Source organism: Astyanax mexicanus, chromosome 1 (genome assembly GCF_023375975.1).
Source record: "Astyanax mexicanus isolate ESR-SI-001 chromosome 1, AstMex3_surface, whole genome shotgun sequence".
In the NCBI taxonomy this organism is placed as follows: domain Eukaryota; kingdom Metazoa; phylum Chordata; class Actinopteri; order Characiformes; family Acestrorhamphidae; genus Astyanax; species Astyanax mexicanus.
In genome coordinates, this window is record NC_064408.1 from 41,239,515 (window position 1) to 41,264,673 (window position 25,159).

General features: G+C 37.1%; 1 protein-coding gene across 1 annotated transcript in view; it reads left to right on the forward strand.

Moving 5' to 3' along the window:
• Nucleotides 1-25,159, forward strand: part of l3mbtl3 (L3MBTL histone methyl-lysine binding protein 3) — a 73,757-nt gene that overhangs the window by 22,880 nt on the left and 25,718 nt on the right. Inside the window, exons 10-17 of the mRNA XM_022663376.2 lie at nucleotides 488-579; nucleotides 1,616-1,767; nucleotides 4,168-4,244; nucleotides 5,188-5,273; nucleotides 5,464-5,574; nucleotides 16,536-16,650; nucleotides 19,246-19,345; nucleotides 23,382-23,522. Coding sequence (XP_022519097.2) covers nucleotides 488-579; nucleotides 1,616-1,767; nucleotides 4,168-4,244; nucleotides 5,188-5,273; nucleotides 5,464-5,574; nucleotides 16,536-16,650; nucleotides 19,246-19,345; nucleotides 23,382-23,522 — 874 coding nt within the window. The remainder of the gene's footprint in view (nucleotides 1-487; nucleotides 580-1,615; nucleotides 1,768-4,167; nucleotides 4,245-5,187; nucleotides 5,274-5,463; nucleotides 5,575-16,535; nucleotides 16,651-19,245; nucleotides 19,346-23,381; nucleotides 23,523-25,159) is intronic.

Below are 25,159 nucleotides of genomic sequence, written 5' to 3' on the forward strand. Positions count from 1 at the left end.
TTTCTGCAAAACAAGACACAGGTAGACACAATAATAACTCTGATGTGAGATTGCATCTAAAACAACTATTATAGACATCTGACTCTTTTCACTTTTTTTCCAGTGGACAATACAGTAAATGGAGTGAATTAGAGCTCCCTCTGTAGGATATGAATGAAAGGGGAAAGCTATGTGAAAGAACTGTCACAGGCTATAATGTTCTATTTAATGTTCTATGTAATGTTCTATATCACCATAAAATGTTGGCAGGTTCATTTGGACAGATATTTCTTCAGATAAACCATCTTTGGACCAAAAAAGTAGCTTTTTATGGAAGTGTATTTGATGGCTTTTTTATTTGTTGTATTTCTTAATCAAAAATACTTATGTAATCCCACTGTTTTAATTACTGCTTCAGCTTTACCATGTGTCTAGTTCAGTTAACCACATAAATTGAGTAAGATGTACATCTATCTACAATTGTGAGCTGTCTGCTGTGTTTCTTCAGGAATAAAAAGTGAAGCGTTCAGCTGGTGCTCATATCTGAAAATGAATAAAATTCAAGCAGCCCCTAAAGCTCTGTTTGACAGCCAGAACACAGTGAGTTTCTCCTGCTCTGTATGCTGAATCATATGCATGCAATGTCTTTTCATCCTGCTCTATTTAGAATCATATAGACTTATTGTTCTGTGTGTTTATTCTCCTGTCTTTACATTGTTGATCTGTGTAATATACTGCTGGGCTGCAGGATGGAGCCTTAAGAATGACATTTCATTCAACACCCAGTTTATTGATGTTACACTGACAAATAGCAATAAAATATGGCTATTAATAAGAAGAATCTTAGCATTTGAGTGAGCTGTTGTTGGAATCTGTAAAACTACCCCAAAAAACAAGCTAATTCCAAATCCTAGCCTGCAGCCTTGTAGAATGTTTCTTTGATAGGACAGTTCCTAGGTAGGACCTTCATGTAACTGTTTAATTGTCATTGAAATGTGCTGTGTTGAAATGCTGTAATTAATTAATCATTTTACTCTGTACACACAAGGTAACTAGATAAATTTCAAGTTTATAATGAGCTCTGCTCCAAAGGCTTTGTTTTCTGTAATTTTGTTTTCCTCTCACATTTTATATGCACAGATGACCTCGCACTCTCAAATTCACTATGAATGCTTCTACATTTCTCACTTGTATATGAACTGAAGGGTCCTTCACTTTAAAACAGCCCAGCTGCAGACTAGACGTTGAATGCAGCTAAAAAACAGACTCTGAATAAGGGTTTTAGTGATATAGCATTAATATAATGTCAAAATACTATTAAACACGTATAATTACAGTTTTACAAGTCCTATGTCAAGGTGAAATATATTTATTATGTATTGATTTTTTTTGTTGTTGCACTGCACTAGATCAGGACTGATTCTGCTCTTTCTATAAGAAAACATGCAGTTTCTTACTATACATGAAATTTGATAATAAATTGCATGGTATATAGTGTGATGCTGTCATTAAGGCTATGTATAAAGGTATTTTTCAAATACTCCTACAGCAAAAAAGGACAGTTGGACACTCCAAAAATATTATGACCATGTCAACAATTTTTTGTTAGTATATTTATTTATTTTGTCCTTTTCAGATGGTCACACCTTTAGGCTTCCGAATTGGGATGAAGCTTGAGGCGGTCGATAAAAAGAATCCTTCTTTCATCTGTGTTGCCACGGTTACAGACTTGGTGGAGAGCCGCTTCCTTGTGCACTTTGACGACTGGGACGAGAGCTATGATTACTGGTACTGGCAGCCATTTTCACCTTTTTTTTGCTAAAATATAATGAGTTATTTGTAGTATCTGATATGATTTTTTTTATCCAGTTAAATAAGTCATAAGAGAAAATGAATATATTACAGTCAAAAAAAGTCCAGTTTATATATTCATATATATTCTATTTGAAAAAATCACCTCCCCTTTACATTTCATACACAATTACCAAGACAAATGAAATGCTCCAAACTCATTTTAATTTACATTCAGATGTTTAAAGTATTGAAGTACAAATACTTTGTTACTTTACTTAAGTAGAAATGTTGGTTATCTATACTATACGGAAGCAATTTTTGTTCTTACATTTCTTACATTTTTATACAATTATCTGTACTTTCTACTCCTTACATTTTATAAATAGCATTGTTACTCCTATTTATTTCAGCTTGTTTTCATTCTGGCTTGAATGTGATTGTGATGCCAGATACCATTTTGACACCCTATTACAGAATCTGTAGTATCTGAGTATTTTTAAATCCTAGTATCTTTACCTTATGAGTAATGGATGTACACTGCTAACATACATGGCTCTGTTCAGACAGTGACAGTATGTAATGCAAAAGGGAGATTAAAGACACATTCTTTCATTTTATTTCAGTTTTACTTTACTGAATGGCATATTTAATGTGAAACAGTGTGCATGGTGTGTTACAAGCTTGTTGGCACCAGGTGGCACTAAAGGCCAACCTGTGTAAACAGACGCACAGGGAAATCGCTGTACTGAGACCTGTGCGCCAAACCACTTTGCAGATAAGATGTGATGTAGTGTGTGAAACATGTGCGTGTGTGAGTGTACTTGTGTGTGTGTGACCTTTCAGTTGAGTGCTCTTGGTGTGTTGTTTAATTATAAATGCTTGTCAATCATTTATAAATCATCTCTCTTTCAGCTCTCTGATCATGTGATCAGGCTTCTGCACGTATTTTACTTATTTAAAGCATAGTTGACCTATTTAAAGTATACGGACCACCCACCATGCTTATATTCTATACAGTGGCATGCACAAGTTAAAGCTCTTTAACTGTATTTATAGCTAAACCACTAAAAGATAGTCTGATGACCTGCTTTTCAAAAGTAATAAAATTTATGAACGATCTTTAGCTTTTTTTATAGACAAATTTGTTGGTACATAAATTCATGTCCGAATGATGTTTAATCCAAAGATCATACTGTTAAAAAAAGAAAGCATGATATGTAAGAATTCCATTTGTTACCAAACATGTTTACAAGCTGTAGTTGCCAAAGGGTGTAGATAGTTGCTAAAGGAATTGTTTATTTTAGAATTTGTTTCGCAATAAAATAAAAATGTACGAGTGATATCTGATCCCTAATTTAGCTGATTTAAGACAAAACCTGCTTGGAATCTGTTGTAAGCTTTTTTGTTCATGGTAGGAGATGCTAGGCTATAATTGTTACAAACAAAGTATTTGAACTTTCACCGATCTCATCTCATTGTTTGAAGCAAGTAAAATAATACCTATGATGTATGTATGAACACTGCATTAGCTTTTTTGTAGCCTATATCACAAAGCTATTTTTTCTACAGAGCTGAATTATTAGGGCAATCCATTCTGAGGTTTAATTTCAGCTTAAATGTTTCAGATAAGTCATTTATACAAACTTTTTGCTATATTCCTGAAGCAAATAAATAACACCTATTATCTCCTATTGTATTCTGAATGTAGATATCAAGCATGTGATGGTTGATTGACTGACCCAGAAACATTAATCAGATGTCTCAGTTATTTTTTTTCTTCAACTTCTTTCTTATATTCTGATTTGCTTGGATAAAATAGAAAATGATTCTTTAGTTTTATATGAGCTCTTGTTCAGATTTCTGTTAAGGGGGAAATTGACCTGGGGTGCGAATGAATACTAGTAGTATCCGTTCACCTGATGAGCATGAATTCAACTGGTAAGTCATGTGAAGGCCAACTGTGTTTCCTCTGGGCACCGGCAGCTGATAGCAAGCTGCATGAACAGGATTTGAACCTGCAACCTCCCGTTCATAGTGGCAGCGCATTAGACCGCTGGACCCCCAACAGTGTTGTCTTTAATAAACTACCTGTGCTCTTTCAAAGAAAGTTCTCAGTGTAATTTATTTGCATGGGTAAGTCTATGCCCGTGTCACTAGCATTATAAGCTTTTTAAACATCAGCTAATAGTGATGTATTTTAGAATGCTGTGGGTGAATAGAGAGAGGCAGTTAAAAAAAAAATTGTAATCGTTATCATCTTTCTCTACACCCCAAGTTAATTTCACACCGGATTTCTCCTTTAAGTCCTTTTAGGAGTGAAATTCCATTTGTTGATAATCTTCATGTGAATCTTCATGAAAATTCTTTCATTTGCTTACCTTTGTGTGTTTGTAGGTGTGATGCTACAAGTCCATACATCCATCCAGTTGGCTGGTGTCAAGAGAATGGCAAGACTCTCACCACGCCCCCAGGTGATGTAACTGTCTAATGTTGCCAATAAAGAAAATCAGTGCTTTTCAACTCTAAACAAAAAGTATTATTATTATTATTAGTAGTAGTAGTAGTAGCAGTAGTAGTACTAATATTAATAACTAGAAAAGTTTATTAACTGGTTCCAACTAGTGAGTGCTATAGTAGTGTAGGTACAGCTCTGAAAAAAGTGAAGAGATCACTTCAGTTTCTGAATTAGTTTATCTGATATTGCTATTTATAGGTTTATGTTTGAGTGAAATGAACATTGTTGTTTTGTTCTATAAACTACAGACAACATCTCTCCTAAATTGCAAAAAAAAAAAAAAAAATTTAGAGCATTTATTTGCAGAAAATGAGAAATGGCTAAAAAATTACAAAAAAGATGCAGAGCTTTCAGACCCCAAACAATGCAAAGAAAAGAAGTTCATATTCATAATTTTCATTTGGTGGAATAACCCTGTTTTTTAATCATAGTTTTCATGCATCTTGGCATGTTCTCCTCCACCAGTCTTACACACTGCTCTTAAATAAATGTATGCCACTCCTGGTGCAAATATTGCTGTTGCTCAACATGTGCTATGATGTTTCTAGGTGGTTGGTATGATATCTTAAATGGTTGTTAAATTTGTTGCAAGGTGGTTGCTTTGGTATCACAGGTGGTTGTTGTGTTGCTAAGTGGTTGCTGTGTTGCTGGTAAGTGGTTGCTGTGGAGTTGATTACTGGTTATTATTGTATCTTGCTGTTTTGCTATGAACTTAAATTATACAGTTTATAATTACTCTTCAATAATATTTTTTATTAACAGTTTTTCTAGAAAAAATGCAAGAGTCTCTTTCTAGGAATCTTACTGTGTTATCAGGTCTGTCTTATGTTAATGATTTGAATGAATAACTCTGCATATGCGTGTGTGTGTGTGTGTGTAACTCTGGCTGTGCTCTGCAGGCTTTCCGGACACCACAAGCTTCTCCTGGGAGAAATATCTGGAGGAGACCGGCTCATTACCCGCTCCAGCAAGAGCCTTCAAAGCTGTAAGTGTGTGCATGTGTGTGAATGTGTGTTTCTTCAACTTCCAGAATATTCTACTCTCTGATGTCCTCTCACACACACACACATACACACACACACCATGCTGGTCTAATCTCTTCATCTATCACTCTCTCTCTGTCCCTCTCTATTCATTTCTTTCTCTCACTCTCTTTTTATCTCTCATCCCTGCAGAAGCCTCCACACAGTTTCCAGGTGAATATGAAATTAGAGGCGGTGGATAAGAGGAACCCCATGCTGGTCAGAGTGGCTTCTGTGGTGGATACAGATGACCACAGGATAAAGGTTTGTCTTAAAGATGAGCAGCACATAAACACTGTATATGAATACACAATTATAACAGTCATTGCACATTAATGTTGTATTGGGTTGTATATTCACAATGCATTCATTCTATATTTGTGAATACATTCATAGTCAAAGTGAACTCATATTGTCGAAGTGAACTCATTGTCATTTAAACTTCACAGTAAGGATTACATGGGGACTCTAACAAATTTAACACAAATACAAGTACATGTTAGACAACAAGTAAAAATTTTGACAGACGTTGACAGGCGTCATTTGTGCTTAGAAATGATATGTGTGTTTTCTAAAGTTGATAAGTCTGTTGGCCTGTGGGAAGAAGCTCTTGTTGAAGTTGTCAGTCTTGCTACGCATGCAGCGTTAATGTGTGCCATACGTCAGAAGGCTGAACTGTCCATAGCCAGAGTCTCTAATCAGTGGGGTGCACTTACAAAACAGAGGAGTAGGGCTAGGGTTGTGCCATATTGTATTGTACGCAATAATATCATCAACATTTTTAAATACTGTAAACGATATTACATCAGGGTACTACTTTTTTGCTGTTTTCAGCAAAAGGAAAATTAACACTGTTCTAATTCCCCTACTAGAGACAGATTCTATTTGTCCAGTTCTGTTACAAATCTAATAAAATTCTTGTATTTTTTTAATATCTTAGTTAGTGGTGTGCCATATCATATTGTATGTATTAATAGGATTTAATTTTTATTTTGTTGCAATAGTGTATTCTTGTTGTAGTTCTTGTTCTTGTAGTGTAACAAAATTGTTTTGTTATAGCGTATCGTTATCACAAAAATACCATGAAATATTGTGATATTATTTTAGGGCCATATTGATCACCCCTAGATAGGATTTGTTGGGTCAAGGGGTGAAATGGGATTGGGCCTATTTGTGTTAAGTTCTTCCACTTGAAGTCAACATGCATTAACTGATTGTTGCGACCATGCCAACGTCAAAGGGTTATGTCACTTCCTCTCTATAGGCAGAATTATTGTTGTTGGTGATTAGAACCACCAGTCATATTTTATTAATTGTAGGTATATTTACATAACTATTATTTATTTAGGTTACAGAAACATTACATTCTCTACAGTGTATTAACATGATATTAATGCACCGCTCACAGTACATTAATTCTGTTATAGGGAATATCTTACAATATTAATTTTTGCTAATATCTAATATGACTGGAATGGACAAAAATCTTATGTACATGCAATATGCTCAATATATAACCAAAACATATACTGTAATGTAATGAATCTTCATATGAATATATTTGAACAGATAATTTGGCATTAGTTAGTCAAGAAAAAGAAACAGCATAATTGTAAATATACTGTATGAGACATCTCGAAGCTTCCTTTGTTGGCTGCAGTATCTGTATAGCTCAGTGAGTGGATAAGGGCTGAGATGATGGTGGTGTTACTGAGGTTCAGATGTGGGGCTCTTCATCAGCCGGGGCTTATCAGAGTCTGAGTTAACAGATACAGCGCTAAATCATCAGCTAACTCTGAGCAGGACAGCGCTGCCTGTCCCTGTGGGTCTGTGGCTATGGCAGTGATGAATTTTGTTGGTGCTGTGTGTGTGTGTGTGTTAGGGCTGGACAATAGTGATATATATGAAGCTATTAACAACATAGATCAAGGATAATATTATGAACACCTCCTTGATTCCACACCTATTATTCATCTTATCTTAATGAGGTATGAGTGTCTTGTAGAGTGAACAGTGAATGGACACAGTGTTTAAAAACCTTAGCAGCACTGCTTTCTCTGATCCACTCATACCAGCACAACACACCACCCAAATAATGACTAACCACCCAAATAATACTTGCACTGTGGTGGTCCTGTAGAGTCCTGAACATCGAAGGGTAACAGGGTAAAAAGAGAATAATGAAGTATGCAGAGAAACACAAAGACTACAGTCTGTAATTATAGGACCATAAAGTAAAGCTGAAAAAAATATATAATGGGTGTAGAAACAAAAAGGTTGGTCATAATGTTATGATTGATCATGTTTGGGTCGTTTGTGTGTAAATAGATTAATTTCCAGAGGGATGACACTCAACAGAGTGCATTGTATGTTTACAACTATTTGTAGTAATATGAGTGTTGACACATTTTATGTCTTTTAAAAGCCTTAAAAACTATTTAAAACATTTTCTGATCTGTGTTCAGCCAAGGTCTATTAACAGTGATTTTAAAATATAAAAAAGGTACTCCTGTACAGCACTTTCCAAGAACCCAAGGACGCATTACTATCAACACTGCACTCAATACATTATTCAACCAACACACACTGGAGAAAAGTGTCAGGTAATTATCACAGCATACTCTCAAATAGAAATGACCGCCCACCTGGACGACTGTGTCTGGCAGTAGAGGAGTTCACACCAAGAAAATGTTTAGATGAACCAATTAAACCCATTCAAAATGCTGTGTAGTCCAAGATTAAGCTTGATCCCATTTTGGGAAATTGTGCATAATGTAGTAATGTCGTATTAAAGGAGAAGGTAAAAATGGGTTTGGTTTGTAATAAAACAATAACAAAGACAACATTTTGGCACATAGCCCACCTACATTCACCCCCAGCATTATAGAATACAGCACGTTTAGCTGATGCTCCAAACAGGCTTACAACGCTAGTGATAGGGGCATAGTGATGGCCATGCAAAGAAATCACTATTTCTACACCATTAACAAGCTTAAAGTAGTTCTCCACACTTCATTAGTAGAATTCTGAGGGTCCTGACATTTAAAACGAGGCACTGAGAACTTTGAAAGTACACAGAGAGGTAAGATAGAAGAACAGTAAAATTAATTCAGTTGAAATGCATGAATTCCAGCTGTTGAATGAAAATATCTCAGTAATATTTATGCATTTCATTATGCAATCTGTTTCCATATCCTACCTATTTGTTTGTGTTTGTCTGTCGATTTAATCTGTCCACTTTTAAATTTCTCAATGCCTCATTTCAAATAACAGGGCAGTCAGAATTCTACTATGGAAATGTGGACCTACTTTGAGTGTCACGGTTGCAGCAGGGAGAGGACGAGTTTATAAATGTATTAAACAGAAATAAACCAAAATAAACAAATAACAAGGCAAATAACAGACAGGGTAAGTATGAGAACTACAGAATACGCAAAGATTAAAAACAAAGAAAAACCTACAGACGTAAAACATACAAGAACCAGTAAACTAACAATGAAAACAAAGGGGCTTAAATCCACATGGAGGGAACAGGTAAAAGATAACACCTGAGAACAGGTAATGAGGGGGCGGAGCTACAAATGAACACAGGTGGGAGCAATAAAGACATGGGCAGAGACAAGGAGAACACAGAGGGGGCCATGTGCTAAATAAATAAGCAGGAGGGCAGGAAAAATACAGACAGAGACAGATAGAAGTGACAGAGAACAGGACAAGAACGTGACCTTGAGTTTGTTAATGGTGTAAAAATAGTAGTTTCTTTGCGTTGGCAACACTATGCTTTTATCATTAGCATTGTAAAGCCTGTTGGGAGCATCAGCTAAAAGAGCTGTATTTCAGAATGCTGGGGTGAATGGAGGTGGGCTATTCAACTAAAGTTTGAACTCATTATCATGTGTTAGTACACCCCATGTCTATTTCACACTGGATTAGGGGTGGGCGATATGGCTCTAAAATAATATCACGATATTTCAGGGTATTTTTGCAATAACGATATACTTGGCGATACAGGAAAATTAAAATAATTAATTCATTTCAGGAATATAGTATAACAGTATAATCATAATGTGGCAAAATAAATCATATAGCATAAAATAACATAATGCAGCAAATAATGTTGCAGAATATTTAGTGCATGCATATAAACTGCAAACTAAAACAATTATACAATAAATACACTTAAAGCTTCACAGTAAATAATATGCTACTTTTAAGACAGAACAGCCCTATTATCACGATATGGATTTTTAATATCATGATATTTCTGTCACGATATATTGTATACGATATAATATTGCCCACCCCTACACTGGATTTTCCCTTTATGTTTATGTGCATTCACTTTAAAAGGTCCATCAAAAGGGTATGTTATCAGGGTATTAATGTAGTGTAAATGTATTATAAAGAATCAGTGTATCATGAATGTGTGGCTAAAAGGAAAATGATTGCATTACTTTAGACCGAACAGAACGTCTAGCTCTTGGACCTGAACAGGTTAATGTTCCTGTAATTACACAAGTCAGCCTCAAGGAGGCGACATCAGCTGCACAAATGCATGTTTTTCTCACTTTCTCTTTCTCTCTCTCTCTGTCTCTGTCTCTCAACATCTCTTCCTCACCCCCACCCCCCCCCATCTCTCCTTCTGCATCTGTCCATCAGCGGTCACCAAGGAGACCTGTCAGTTAGTTCCCACTCTTTTATTTGCAGTGAAGGATGAAGGGCGAGTGTCTGCGGAGCACAACATCTATTTTTTATCTGTTCAGCAGAAAGTCTCGTTTCCTTCACTGATCTGACCTCATTAACTTCGGCTGAAAGAACCGAGAAAAGTGCCGATATAGTATATTTAAAAAAAAATATTATTAATTACATTTAATTCTCAATAATGAGATTAGTTTCATTCGGGCTGCTTTTGTGGCCTGACTACGTTTATGTTGTTAAAAAACTTTAGTTTCCGGTTTGAAAATATTAAAAGAAGATTAAACAGATATCAGTCTGGCATTACAATGCTCTCTTTCTCGCTCTCTCTCTCTCTCTCTCTCTCTCTCTCTCTTTCTTTCTTTGTGTCTCCTTATAATGACTTTATTGCTTTACTATTTCTGCCTCACCCTCTCTTTTACCTCTTTTTGATTTGACTTTCTTCTCTTTTCTTCCTGTGTCTTCCTCTTTCTCTGTAGCTCTTCTTCTTTCTCTCTATTTAATCATTTTATCCCTGCATATCTCTGCCCCTTTTTCTCATTCATATACTTCTTTTTTGCTTTTATTTGATAATCTCTCTGCCCTCTCCTGGCCACTTTGTCTCTTTGCTCAGTTCTCTCCATCTCTGTTCCCTGTATCTCCTTTTAATTTCTCTCTGATTCTATCTGTCTATTACTCCATCTGTCACTCTGCTTTTTTGTCCTTCTTGACTCTGCTCTCTCTCTTTTTTACTGTTTTTCTGACTTCCTCTTGTGCCATTCTTCGTACCTCTTTTCTGTTCTCTCATTTTCTTTTCCACTGTTTTTTCCTCTGTTCTCTCTCTCTGATCTTCCTGGCTTTCACTCACCTTAATTTTTTATTTCCTATTTTTTTCTCCCTTTCTCTTTTCCATTCTTCCTTCCTCCTTTAGTTTTTCTTAGTTACTACTCTTTCTTTCCCCTGATCCCCATCTCTTTCTCTCTCCTCTATTGCCTATTTATTTCTCCCTCTCTCTCTTCCATTCTTTTGTTCCTAATTTCTTTTTTTCCTGCTCTCTCTGTGATCCCCCTCTGGCTATCTCTCTCACAGCTCTCTCTATCTCTCTGTCATGCTTTTTCTTTTGTTTGTATGCCTCTTCTGAAAGAGAGATATAAGCAGAAGAGAGGGTTGTGTGTTTAAAGAAGAGAAAGAAGGACAGAGAAAAGTGCTGCTATTAAAGAGAGAGACAAAGAAATGGGGGAAAGAGGTTTAAAGGGATGGCAAGCAGGGGTGATAGCGTTCCGGCGCCGCGCCGGAAATCCGGCGTAGCGTGGCTCTATAAAAAAAAAAAATATATATAAATTAAATAAATAAATAAATAAATAGAGCCGGTTCAGGTATTAAGTCCCGCCTCTCAGTAGAAACAGCCAATCAGCTTGCTGTTTTTGCGGCGCGTGGAGGAGCGGGGGAAGCCCCTCCCTTGCTGTGAGATTTAGCAGCGGGATCGGACGCAGCAGCTTCAGCTGATTTAAAAACAGATCTGGATATACGGAGATTTTTCTCAAAAAAAAGTTAACGGTAGGCTAAACACGTAAACTGTGATGATATGTTTCTGATAGCTGGTTAAAAATACACTTCTTGTATCAGCACACAGATTAAACCCACTGTGATTAATAAACTGCAGCTGTGTTAGTGAGTTAGCTTGAGTTTGGAATTAGCTAGATAGGGAGTCAAGGTTTTAGAAAATAAATAAACTATATATGTAATGTTCAACTTGCCCTGTACCTGATCAGCTAATCACTATTTCACATATTTCACTGTCGTTATTAGTTTAGGATTACAGGAGAAAATGAATATAGCTAATTAGCTAGAAGCCAGATGTAGTGGATAGTCAGAATTTAGTACAGTACTTTATGTTTGTAGTTTAAAGCAGTTTCTTAACCCTGATCACTGAACTAAAATTGTGTTTTCCACAATTCCACAATCATTTCACCTAGATTTTCACCTGATCTTGATTTTCACCTAGAGTGACAGCTGTCACAGTGAAAATGAAGCGGAGTTATGAAAGTGGTTGTGCTAAACGAAAGAAACGGGCAGAGAGCAAAAGAATCGCAGATGCACTGCCAAAATTCACCTCCTTTTTTACACCTCCTGAACCGATCAGTGTTTTTGGGGCCGATTCCGATCGCCGGTCGTCTTTCACCACGATGGGCCGATCGCCGATACCGATCTTGGGCGGGGCCAAATGCCACATTAATGCCACACAGGTGCCTGGCAAACCTGGCTGGTACAGATTCCCCTAATTACATCCACACCAAAGCAAACACTGGTAATTTACGCTGCTAGTAAATAAACATGAGTGTTACTGACCAAAATAAACGCTTTTTAGGAGAGATATAAGTTCTGTGTAAATATTTATAAGACAATACCTGACAAAATCTGTTTTAATGACGTTAAATAAACATCACTGTGACAGCGCTAGTCGCAGTTTCACCGCAGTAAAGGACGAGGAGGTGAATCACTTATCTAACCAGCCTTTACTGATTTCTGCTCCAATAACCCTTTCAATAACCTCCAATAGCCTTTAATAGTCTTCAGTAGCCTCCAACAGTCTAACCTTGCAGCCGTGGTGTGTCCACTAAACTCCGTAGTTATAAACATCTTGAGGTTAGCAGCGCGCTAACTGACCTGTTTATAATGTAATCCGAGCAGTGCCTCCGTGACAACTGATGCTGTTAGCTGCTTTGGCTGAAAGGTGAACTGTAGAGAGCTGTATTATCCGTTTTTAAAACCTTTTCCTACACAGATGAACTAAAAAAAAACGTGTAAAAAAAAACGCTCCAGACTGGCTGAGCTGAGCTCTGTAGCCCGTGGCTGGGCTGTAGCTGTGACTGAGTGAAGAGAGCGGGGCTTGTGCTGCTGCTGCAGCTCCCACTAGTGGTTGGATGAGGAACTGCAGCTCCTTGTAAGTGAGCAGTTTCACCGGTTTCACCAGTTTCATCCACACACAGCTCTGATAAACTGCTTAACCCTAAACTCCTGAATCAGATCGGCTAAAATCATAAGAATATCTGCAGAACAGTGTTAATATGCAGAAGAATATACAGAACAGTGTTAATATGCAGAAGAATATACAGAACAGTGTTAATATGCAGAAGAATATACAGAACAGTGTTAATATGCAAAAGAATATACAGAACAGTGTTAATATGCAGAAGAATATACAGAACAGTGTTAATATGCAGAAGAATATACAGAACAGTGTTAATATGCAGAAGAATATACAGAACAGTGTTAATATGCAGTAGAATATGCAGAACAGTGTTAATATGCAGTAGAATATGTAGAACAGTGTTAATATGCAGTAGAATATGCAGGATCAGGGTTGAGAAACACTGCTGTAATGTGACTTCTGTTCATTTGTAGTTCACAGTAAGACCTGTCCTGACGTTTATAAAAATCTCTATGAAACATAAAGTTACATTATTTTACACAAGGACACCATCTTAAGAAGAGCTCTCAGTAGAAAAAAAAAATAAAAGTGCACTTTTTTTTTACAAGAGTGGAGAAAATGTAAATATGAAAATGAAAACGTTATCTAAAATGTGTCACTTGACAATAAGGTTATACACAGACTATTAAATGTTTGAATAATGTGTCAACATTTATGCCTATGTTACGTCACATATGCAGTCTGTTGTCCCTCCCCAACAACCCCCCCCCCCCTTCCTCACCCTGTTGGAACAGGAAAAAAAAGTTCAGGCTCAGGATTTTTTTTCACTATCACCCCTGGGCAAGTGAGAGAGCTGTAGAGCAGAGATAGCAGAGAGACACCTGGGAGATCATTATTAAACATGGTACACACACACACCGGGGTAATGCCATGTGATGGTGTGGGTGGTCAGATGTGGACACTGGACACAATAGGTGTCAGTGAGGGGACAGGTGTGTGGTGAGAGCTGGACAGGTGTTTTTGTCTCTCTCTGCTGTTCCTGTCCTCCAGCTGTCACTGTGTCTTGAGCGTTCACTGCAGGAGAGCTGCAGCACCACAACTTAGCACTTATTTATACTGAATATTAACGTCATTTTCAAAGCCTATTTAAATGTGCTTAGAATTACGAATGTACCTATAATTACATAATTAATTACATTGCTTTGTAATGAAGTATATTCACATTAGATTTTCCATATGTAAGGTAGTGCTGGGCGATAAAACGATATCGATAGTTATCGAGGAAACTATATATCGCGATAAGTCGGGGCGAGAAATTCGATAAACTAAATTTTCTATTTCCCGTTTAAGTAGCGTTGTGAAAAGGCGCAGCACGAGATCAGGCAGCACGCTGAACTGCTGCTCAGCCCAGTACAACCCCTCCCCTCCCCTCTCCACCATCCCCCTCCGCCCCACCCCCCGAGCCCCTCCACTCTGAACTCCTCACATAGCGGCTCCTTCTCTCCCATTTACTGGATAAACTTCATTTATATTATTCAGCGGCGCTACACTGGAAAACTCACCTTTTAAATATGAGGCATGCGTCTCCAAGATATTTAGAGAGGTGAGCTTGTTCAGATTTCTGAAGGCAGGTAAACGCTGCTCTGTTTGCTGCTAGTTAGATTAGCTTGTCTCCAGTTTAAAGTTAGCGATGTTTAGGTGTAAAAGGGATCTGTGCAATCTGTCATCATTAGCTAAGATGCTTTCACTGCTTTTTACATTCTAATAAACTAATGGGTAACGCACGTTAGCCGTGTTAATCCACGTTTCGTGTAAATTAAGGTTAACTTCAGCACGAGTGAGGGGTTAGTATATAAACACACAGAAAGGAAGCACTTTCCATCTTTTTTCCTAACTCTCACTGTTTCTGTTAGAAAACCCTGAGGGCAGCATTCTCCTCTGTCTTTGTGTTTTATAGTTTTTAACAGATAGAGAGTCTGTTATGCTGGATATTTTACTAAATACAGAAGATTATATAATCTGTCTAGCTGTATTTGAACTGAGCTAAACATTGCTGTTACTGAACTGGAGTTTTAAATACACTTAAGTAATGTAAGTCTAGTCTACTGAAAGCCAGTAATGTTAGTATAAATCTGTACTGCAGTAGAAGTGGATCATTTCAGAAACTTGACTTTATTCCTCCCACCTCCATTATAGGCCACTTTTTTTTTAAAATATTTAAATGTTAGCTTAATTTAAATGAAAAAAAAACTAAAGGCTCTTATTTAAAAAAAAACATAAGCAGTAAATTATCTAAAATTACAACAAATAGAAAATAGAAAAACAGTAAAACATATGTAATACATACTTTTTATATGACCAAAATTAAACTAGACTGAAATCTGACTAAAACTAATAATATCCGATAGACTAAAATGTAACTAAAACTATTATACATTTTAGTGAAAAGACTAAGACTGTATCAAAATCACCTGTCAAAATGAACACTGTGATATACTCTTGTATTTTGCTTTATGTAGTTGCCTGCATTCAGGGAGGGGAATGATCTTTTGATTAAATATAATTTTATAAAAATAAATAAAGTGTTATTGCAATTTAAATTAAACAGACATATAATGTAAAGGGTCTTACATATTTTTTAGTTTATATATTTGTCCCCTTTTTAAAATTAATTTAAAAGCTGTACCCACCTGGCAAGATGTTAACATCCTAGTGTCTGTCCACAAGGCTCTGAGCCTGCTAGTGATTTTGTCCATAACTCCCTTATTCTGTCACTTCTGAGTAAAAATAGAAACCTTTAAGTGTAACAGAAAGTGATTTGATTTATATCGTGATACATATCGATATCGGCTGATATGAAAAACTATATCGTAATAAGATTTTTTTCCATATCGCCCAGCCCTAATGTAAGGACAGGTAAAAAAAAAATAGGGTCAGTGTGGCGTTCCATTTATCTCGGATGTTGGATGTCGGAACTGCAAATGCTCTTACTGCCGTAGTGACTGTTTTCGTTAAAATGGGTTAGCATTGTTAGCAACACCTTCACATAGCAATGCATTATACAGTATTTTGCACATCAAAACCCAATAGAAACACATCTACTAATAGAAGACTATGTGAATGACTGATTTAATGAGACGGGTAGAAGAGCTAATAAACTGTATAATACAACTGCTTTTTTTACTGTTCATTTGCAGCAATCTTGGATTCTGTGCTTGGGGTTGGTGAGGCTCTTCCAACTTAGTTCAGCAAGAAATTTCTTACTTTAAACTAGAAAATGGCAGAATTAAAACAGAACACAGCGTTAGTAGGCATGTATATGTGATTTAATGGAACTTGCAGTGAACTGTCCAAACAATGAGAAGCATTTCCTGATATGAATGCTCTAATATCACTTATTTAAATTCATAAGAATTGTTATGAATATAAATAACTTGTTGTTGTACCTCAAGAGTTCACAGCATTAAAATGACACCGCTACCAGTGATATTTTAAAGTTAATATCAGATTTTAAATCATGTAATGAGAAGCCATATAACACACAGCAGAATTAACTTATGGCACACAAACTTAAACTTTGTAGTTAATGTTCATAGTGTGACTGGTTTGTGTCTTTCAGATCCATTTTGATGGCTGGACGGATGAGTATGACTACTGGGTGGATGCTGACAGCCCTGATATCCATCCTGCTGGATGGTGTGCAAAAACCGGACACCCTCTACAGCCGCCAATCAGTGAGTCAACCAGAATCTCACACATTATACAGTACAGCTTATCATACCTCGACTCCATATTACACTGCACTCCTTAATAAACTGTACATGTTATGATATTGTACGTCTTAATGTTTATCATATTAAAAAGTACACTAGTTACACTGTACAGCTAGGTCATTTGAGAGTTGTTTTAAGGCCCCCATGTTGCCACGCTTCAGAGAGAGTGCAAAGAGGAGTAAAACTTGCAATTGGCCACATTAACCCTTTCTCATAATTGAATTCACCTGAGTATGTAGGTTAAGGGTCAATGAGCTTACCAAATAAATTTTGTGTTCCAGTAATTAGTGCTAAATGTATTTAAATCAATAAAATGCCTAGGGTGCCCAAATTTATGCACATGCCTAATTTTAGTTTAAAGAATTATTGAACGTTTTGAAACACCAGACAGACAGGGGTGACGCTTGCCGAATAAAAGGTAAAGACTGGTTTATTTACAGAGCCGTAAACAGAATAACACAACCAGATAACAGATTGAACAGAACTCACAGTATAAACAGAAGACGTAGTACAGGAAACAGTCCAAGATCCGAAGCCAGAAAGACAGTCCGATAATACAACAAATCCGATAAGGGCAAAGACAAAAGGCAAAATCCGTAATACAGGAAAAAGGGTCATAACAAAAGGGCAGGCAGAAAAGGGTTTGGAAAAACGCTCAGTACGCAACATGAGTCGGCAATACCTCGCGAAGAACATATGCTAACAGAGCCCTATTTATACAAAACATGGAATTACTATGAACCGGAACAACTTAGAACACAGGAGAGTCTGAACGTGGGAGCGTAACGCGATTGGGTGAAGGTGAGCGGCTGACGGTGACGTCATCACCAGTGGGTATATGGGAAATGGAGTTCGGGAGTGTGAAAGGAGAGCCTAGAGACGTGACACATTTCCTGTAAATCCGATAAACTTCTCAAATATCCCTGTGTTCATCTGCTATATGATATATTTAACTGAAATTGCTGATCCGAACAAGCAATAGTTTATAAAAGAAAATCATTAAAACACTTTTTTCACACCACTGTCAATCATATTACATATGCATTACTAGATTGTACACATTACTACAATGTACAGCTAATTATACTGTATTATATGCTGTGCAATGAGTTCGTTTTTTTCTGCTTATATTGTATTTTACTTACTTTATTGTACTTTTGTTTTTTTTTCACTACTGTCTGTCACCTATTAGCCCATTAGTACTGTCTGGATTAAGAGAGGCTGAATGACAGAAAAAGGTGAGAGAATGAGGTGAAAAGAGAGAAATGACAGATTGAAGAAAATAGATTGAATTTAAATTAGGAAAATAGAAGAGAAAAAATAGGGTGAGAAACTGAAGAAAGAGGTTAAAAGTGGAAATAAGGAGGTTTGTGTGTGTGTGTGCACGTGTTTGGGTTGGCGGTGTGTGTAGCTGAACAATGAACTTTCTCACAGACACTCATCCTGCTAATTTCTCTCCCTCTGCTCCCTCGCTTCCGTCTCCATGGCAACATGGAGCAGCACAGAGCAAAGAGTGAAGCATCTTGTGAGCTAGAGGGGGGAAGAGAGAGAAAGATAAAGAGAGGAAGATACGACAGAAGAGATAGAAGAAAAAAGGACAGCATGAGGACAGCCTGGGAGATAAAAAAACGAGATGGAGGAGAGAGAGGAAACAGCAAGAAATAGGCGGTGATTGCTGTGTGTGTGTGTGTGTGAGCGCATTATTTGCTACAGTACATACATTAGAAACCATGAGCTTCCATAAATTAAAATGAAATTTTACCCATTCTATATTGAATTTTGAATTACTAAAAGTTAGAGTGCAATTTAAATGAATCATTACTTGTTACTAATTAACAGATATTATATTTTGAGCTTTATGCCTTAAAATATACAACTTTATATATTTAGGTACATGTACACATATAGACTAACTTTCTTGAACACACCCTCCTTGTGCTTTTACTCACTGGCCAATTTATAAGAAACACACAGCTTGAACTTACTGTCAATGGTCATTTTTGGTTTATTCACTCACTGAACACTAAAAGAAACACCTACACCTACCTTAAACATATTCTCACAGGACACTTTATTAAAAACACCAGGACTCTCTAGGTGGGTAGATGGTGCTCTGTCTCCTTAACACTCCCATTGTGATGCTGTTGGCTGTTGGACCAGAGCTGAGGATCTGGCACTTACCTCTGAGCGCTTTGGTTTCCTAGTGATGTAGTATTGATGGTATTAAGAGGTGATAAAAGATGTTTATATGTATCAGAGGAGAGAGTGGGGAGTCCTAATGAATGAGGGGGGAATTTGCCTCAGCTAAATTAGGGTAAAAATTACTGTCCAACCTACCTTGTTCTTTCACTGACTGGATACTTTATAAAAACACTTTTTGAAAACATTTGCCCTGTTCACCTGTCCACTGTAATAGGAATACATATCTTAGGCTCTCACTCACTGGCCACTTTATTAGAAACACCCACCTTGTACTTTCATTCACTGGCCACTTTATTACAAACACCCACCTTAATGTTTTAATGTGTTTCTATTTGCTCTGTGCTGCCCCTGCAGGTCCCCAAGACATGTATGAGTCATCAGATGGAGGTTGTCCTACAATGGGCTGCAAAGGAGTCGGACACATCAAAGGGGCTCGCTACTCTGCACACCACAGGTACGTGTGTGTGTGTGTGTGTGTATTGTCCTAATAGTAAAGAGGTAAGAAAAACTGTTAAAACTTTCAGGACACAGATAAAAATACCAAACTGTTAAAAAAAAAAAAAGAGTTCCAATTTTGCTCCACATAGAAGACATTTACGTTTAAGATTTTAAGTTTAAAACATCAATTAGTTGTTGTCTGTGGAAGACCCCAATCCATTTAAATCTGAACCATCTGATAAGAATGTCCTATAAAAACAGAAACAATTGGTTGTGCTAATGAATCAGACATTAATACAGGTTGGTTAAGTAATGCTTAATCACAGGAAAAATAAGAAATTAGTTTGTGACAACAGTAAAGTGGGCCTACAGGGCTGGAGGAGGAACACTGTTGTCTTTCCACTGAAACTTGTAAAACATTTTCTTTATCTTTGCTGGTTTTATAATTATTGGCCTCAAAACAAACAGAAAAGCAGAAGAGCAAACTCAAGCCTCTCTGCACAGAATATAAACTGAATGTAAATGTAATTCAGTTATGTAATAAATTTCCACTTCAACTAGTTCAACAGGGAAGAGGGTGAAAGGCACAGATGGACAGACAGAGAGCGAGAGGTACAGAGAGAGAAAGAGAGAGAGACAGAAACAGACAGAGGGAGAGAGCGAGAAAGTGAGAGTGAAGGATTGAAAGAGACAGAAGTAGAAAGTATGTGTGAGAGAGACAGAACGTTGGAGGTAGTTTATGGTACGCTGCTTCTAACTGCCTTTTCTACATGCATTTAAATTAAATTCTTTGATTTATTTTACTACACAGATTGATTTGGCTCAGATAAACCCAACTGAAGATGTGTCATATGCTGAAAGAGATGCAGCCAGTACCTGCTTTATTGTACACATCATTGCCATGTCCTAAACGTTAGGGTACCCATAAATATAGGGAAGGATGTGAAGGACAGTGTTGAAGTTAAAAATGTATGCAAATACCTTTAAATTAAAGTCTGCAATGTAGATTTTTTATACCTGAATATCCTGACCAGAGTCTAATACCAAGGTTCAGTAGTGCTGGGCGGAATGAACAAACATTTATTATTATTTATTTACATTAAGGCTTTAAATTAAGACTTTGATTAGTATAGAATTCACTGTGTCCCACAGAATTACACAATATATGAAGAAATCAGTCTGCATTTACAGAAAAAAAACAGTTGCTTAATGTAAACTATTTTTACTGAGCAAGCTGCACCTTATTAACAATTTATCGAGAGATGAGTGTCTCTGTGTTTTAGCTTTTATCCGTTTGCTGTGTTTTCTTATTAACTTGAATAAAAACATGCATACAACAAGGAGCTGCCTTTTTGGGGTGCATGGCATTTCATCATCAAGGAGCACCTCCAAACAAGTTCTCTTTTCATTTAACAATGAAAGGGGAGAGAATTCGCTAAGCTGAAGCAGTCACGTTACAACATGACCTAATCACACAACCCGCACACAAATCCGGGCACGTATTTGATGACGAGTAGATGGCGCTCTCTCGCCACATCACTCCAAAGGGTGATGTCGATCAGCACAAGGCTGCGTCTGTGAGCTGATGTATCAGAACTGAGTCACTGCGCTTTCCTCCGAGCGCACTGTGATGCTACTCATGCTGCATCAACCGCAGTTCAAAAAGAGGCAGAGTCTGACTTCACATGTATCGGAGGAGGCATATGCTAGTCTTTACCCTCCTTGTGTTGTGGCATTACTAGTGATAGGACATATACAGCTAAGTAGCAGCTAAAAGGGCTGGACAATTGGGAGAAAAATAGGAAACAAATTGAGAAAAAAAAATTTAACTGGGGAGCAAAGGAGTACATCAAGGAAGAATTTAGCTTCTTTCCAAAGAGTTCCTGTCTCTCATTGCTGTGAGGATTTGATTGCATGCAATGACAAGAGCATTATTCAGGTCAGGATTCTGCACAATCACCATCTCATCTCATTTCCAAATCTCCAACTCATCCCATAATCATTGGATGGAGCTCCATCATTGCAGAGAACACAGTTCCACTGCTCCGCAGCTCAATGTACCATTTGTCGTTTCCTCGCTCTTCTGCTCTTCCTGAGTGACAGTGCTGCCTGCTTCTATTTGTATGCTAATAGGCATCTGTTTGTGAGAGTGCCTGTCCCTCTTCTCTTTCTCCCTCATCCTCTCTGTCCTGGGAGGAATAAATAAAAATCTGCACCTCTTTCATGAGAGCTAGGGTCCACCAACACAAACAGAGCCTTCTCGCTGTGTGTCTGTCTGGACCTCTTCTCTCTCTCTGTTTAGAAAGCTAAAACTCATAATTCAAACTGCAGCTTTCAGTGCAGCCTTTCAATGAGCGGATTAGCGAGGAATGAGCTCCACAGTGTACAAATTTACGACAGGTGGAGGAATAAACAGCATGCGGGTGAGAATTTTACACTTTAAATGGTAATGTGAACTTTTTACCTGTAGTCATTAAGCAAAGGTCTCATGTGCTTGGGTTTTGTGTGTTTTTTTATTCTTTGCATTTACCTACTCTACTAGAAGTGTTTTTATTTAGTTTATTTGTTTTTACATCAATTGGTAGATTTTAAACTTTAATGAAAACTGACCATTATGAGAAGCACGTTTTGGTGTTGGCTCTTGTTGGTAAGAAGCTCAGATTTACTGCTTTAATGAACCACAGGCAGTGACAGATATGTATATTAAAATATAAAAAAAGGGTTAAACAATCCAAAACATGTTTCATAGATTTTTTTTTGTATCCACATTTAGCTTTGAGGACAGATCTCTTAATGATTTAGAGCCACCTGGAACAGATTTCTCAGAATCTTGAAGGAGTTTCTGGACGTGCTGAACAGTAGTTGCTGCTTTTCTCCAGCTCATCCCAAATCAACTCAAATCACCATCTCAGTTCAACAGGTTTAGATCAGGGGATTGTGGAGAACAAACACTTTTTTTTACTGTTTACTATGTAATTCCATGTGTGTCTCTAAATTGTGCCCTTACTATTCTTATTACTGTAGTATCAATCTACAATGTAGAAAGTAATTTAAATGAAAAAAAAAATGGAGAAAAACATTGAATGAGAAGCTGTATTCAAACTGCTACTGTATATTGATGTTGAATTATTGCCCAGCCCTGCCTCTACTAATTTATCAGTTGTCAGTTTGTGGCCAAAGCAGAGAATTTCTTGCCCACATATCTTTGGTATTTGACTCAGTTCCAACATAGTTGATACAGAGACATGTGTCAAACACCCAGAAACACCACAGTATCTGATACACTCATACCAGCACCACATACTACAATGAACACCATCATGTATTGGTAAGAATGAACCATCCCAATAATATCTGGACAGCAGCAGCCGCACACATTAGTGTATCTCAAAAAATTAGAGTATCATTGAAAAGTTACTTTATTTAAGTAATTTAGTTCAAAATGTGAGACTCCATCACTGATTGTGGAAACTTCACACTAGACCTCAAGCAGCTTGGACTGTGTGTCTCTTCACTCTTCCTCCAGACTCTGCTCCCTTAATTTCCAAATGAAATGTGAAATTTACTGATGATCAGTGATGGTTTGGAGAGATATGTCATCTGCTGGTGTTGATCCACTGTGTTATATCAAGTCTAAAGTCAGTGCAGTGTTTTCAGGGAAAATCTTACAGCACTTCCCTCTGCTGACAAATGGAATGGAGGATTTCATTTTCCAGCAGGACTTGGCACACTGCCCACATTGCCAAAAGTACTAATAGGTCTTATATAATATTCTAATTTTCTGAGACACTGATTTATGGGTTTTCATTGGCTTTCAATGGTTAAAACTGAAAATTACTGAAATAAAGTAACTTTTCAATTATGAAAAAATTGAAATGCACTAGTATACACTAATGTATAAATTGCCATAGGCCTTGTTAGGTGTTTTATTTAAAGTCTCTAGTCAGTCCACACATGTTCTGCAGTGTCTCCCATATGTCTTCCTTTTATCTACTGGTTACCTGTTTGTATTACATTATAATATTAAAGTGTTGTTTGTGGTGTGTTTTCAGTGCCGTGGGCTGTCCGTACTCTGAAATCAACATGAATAAGGACTCTATTCTGCCAGACCGTCTAAGTGGGGAGATGCCAGGCTCTGGCGTAGGCCGACCACGCCGCGAACCAAATCCCGACCCACACACACACGATCAGGAGTGAGTATTCCACATTAAGAGCTTAAAAATCATCCCGCTGTAAATATCAAATACGATCAGCTGAGGATCTCTAATGGACTTGATTATGCGGTTTCTCACACTGCATGAATCACTGTTCCCTATAAACACGGACTGCGCAGATCTAAAAATAGTACTGTCAAAACTACGTCTGAAACCAAATAAACACGTCTATTAACATTGCTACCCATGTTCACACACTCGCAAAGGGAAGTGTGATTTAAATGCACAGTAAACAACATGTTGGTGAACATAAAATTCTATTATTTGTTTGCAGCCTTATAGATCCAGTGTAAATCTACATCAGCAAAACGTCAGACCCAAAACAGCATGCCTCGGCTGATTGATTACAAGTGGAAATGATGTGCATTAGATTTTTTATAGAACTATTTCTTATAATCGTCAGGGATGATTATTTTTTTCAGTGCATTTTTAATTTGTGTGTTTGGGTTGTTAACTTTCGTGCCGATGAATTTGCCTTGTTTGCTCTGAAATTCAGGAAAGCATCGCCTCATTATCACCCAGTTCTCACCACTGTGACAGTGGGGCACATTGATTAGTTTTGATTAGCAAACAGCAACTGATGACAGTTCTCTTCACTTACATGAACCTCATGAATTCTTGTTATTATGATGGTAGCATACTATTATTGTTATTATTATTAATGAGTTATATAATTAATCATATTTGCACCTAGTGATAAGATATGAGTCTGTCTTTTTCTGATGTTTTAATGACAAAAAAATTGCTTTAACTTCATGCTAGAGGTTAAACATTGCCATGAGGTAGATTTGATTGCAGACCCAAAAGAGCACTGATGTTGGATGATTAGTTCTACTACTCTAAATCATTGCACAGGATGGAGCTCCAACCCTCCAGAAAACCCACAATCACTTCTCCACAGCTCAGTAGTGGGGCTTTCATACCCCTTCAGCTCATATTTGGCATTCATTATGGTGATCTGAGGCTCATGTGTGGTTTCACCCAGTTGCCTTCTTCTGTCGTTCTTTTCTGTGGACATATCGTATACTGTATTTCCTATTAAAATGGTGCAAGAACCCTGATTTTGAATAGTTTGCAATTATTAAAGCTTTTTGGCGGCTGCAATAAATCTAAAAGTGACTTAGCCCACAAAAACGCACACCTCGTCCTTTTCATTTTCACCTGTGATTATCAGACAAGCCCAGTTCGGCAGGAAAACTGTGAATCTGGCAATTCGGGTTACTTAGGCAATTCAAGAGCAAAATACAAAAGGGAAATGTTAAAACAAAAAAATTATAAATAATAATCAGTCTTAATGGTAAATAACATTACGCACTTTGAATATATTTCCCTCTCAGTAAAATTATTACCAAAAACATCCCAACAGTAGAACAGATTCTGTAAATAAATGGAAGCGCTTTACTCATCCAAATAGACATTTTTCAGGAGATAAATCTTTGTAAGTTAACATTCAGCGCTCGTTTGACTTTTTGACTTTTTAAGAATTTCAGTTTTATTTAACTTACTTAACATAGCTTAGCTTTACTAATTAGAAGGAAAACATGACGACACCTCTGTCTTTTACTATTGTCGCATAAAGCGTCTTAAATAATAATCCAGTGCGCCTGAAAAATACG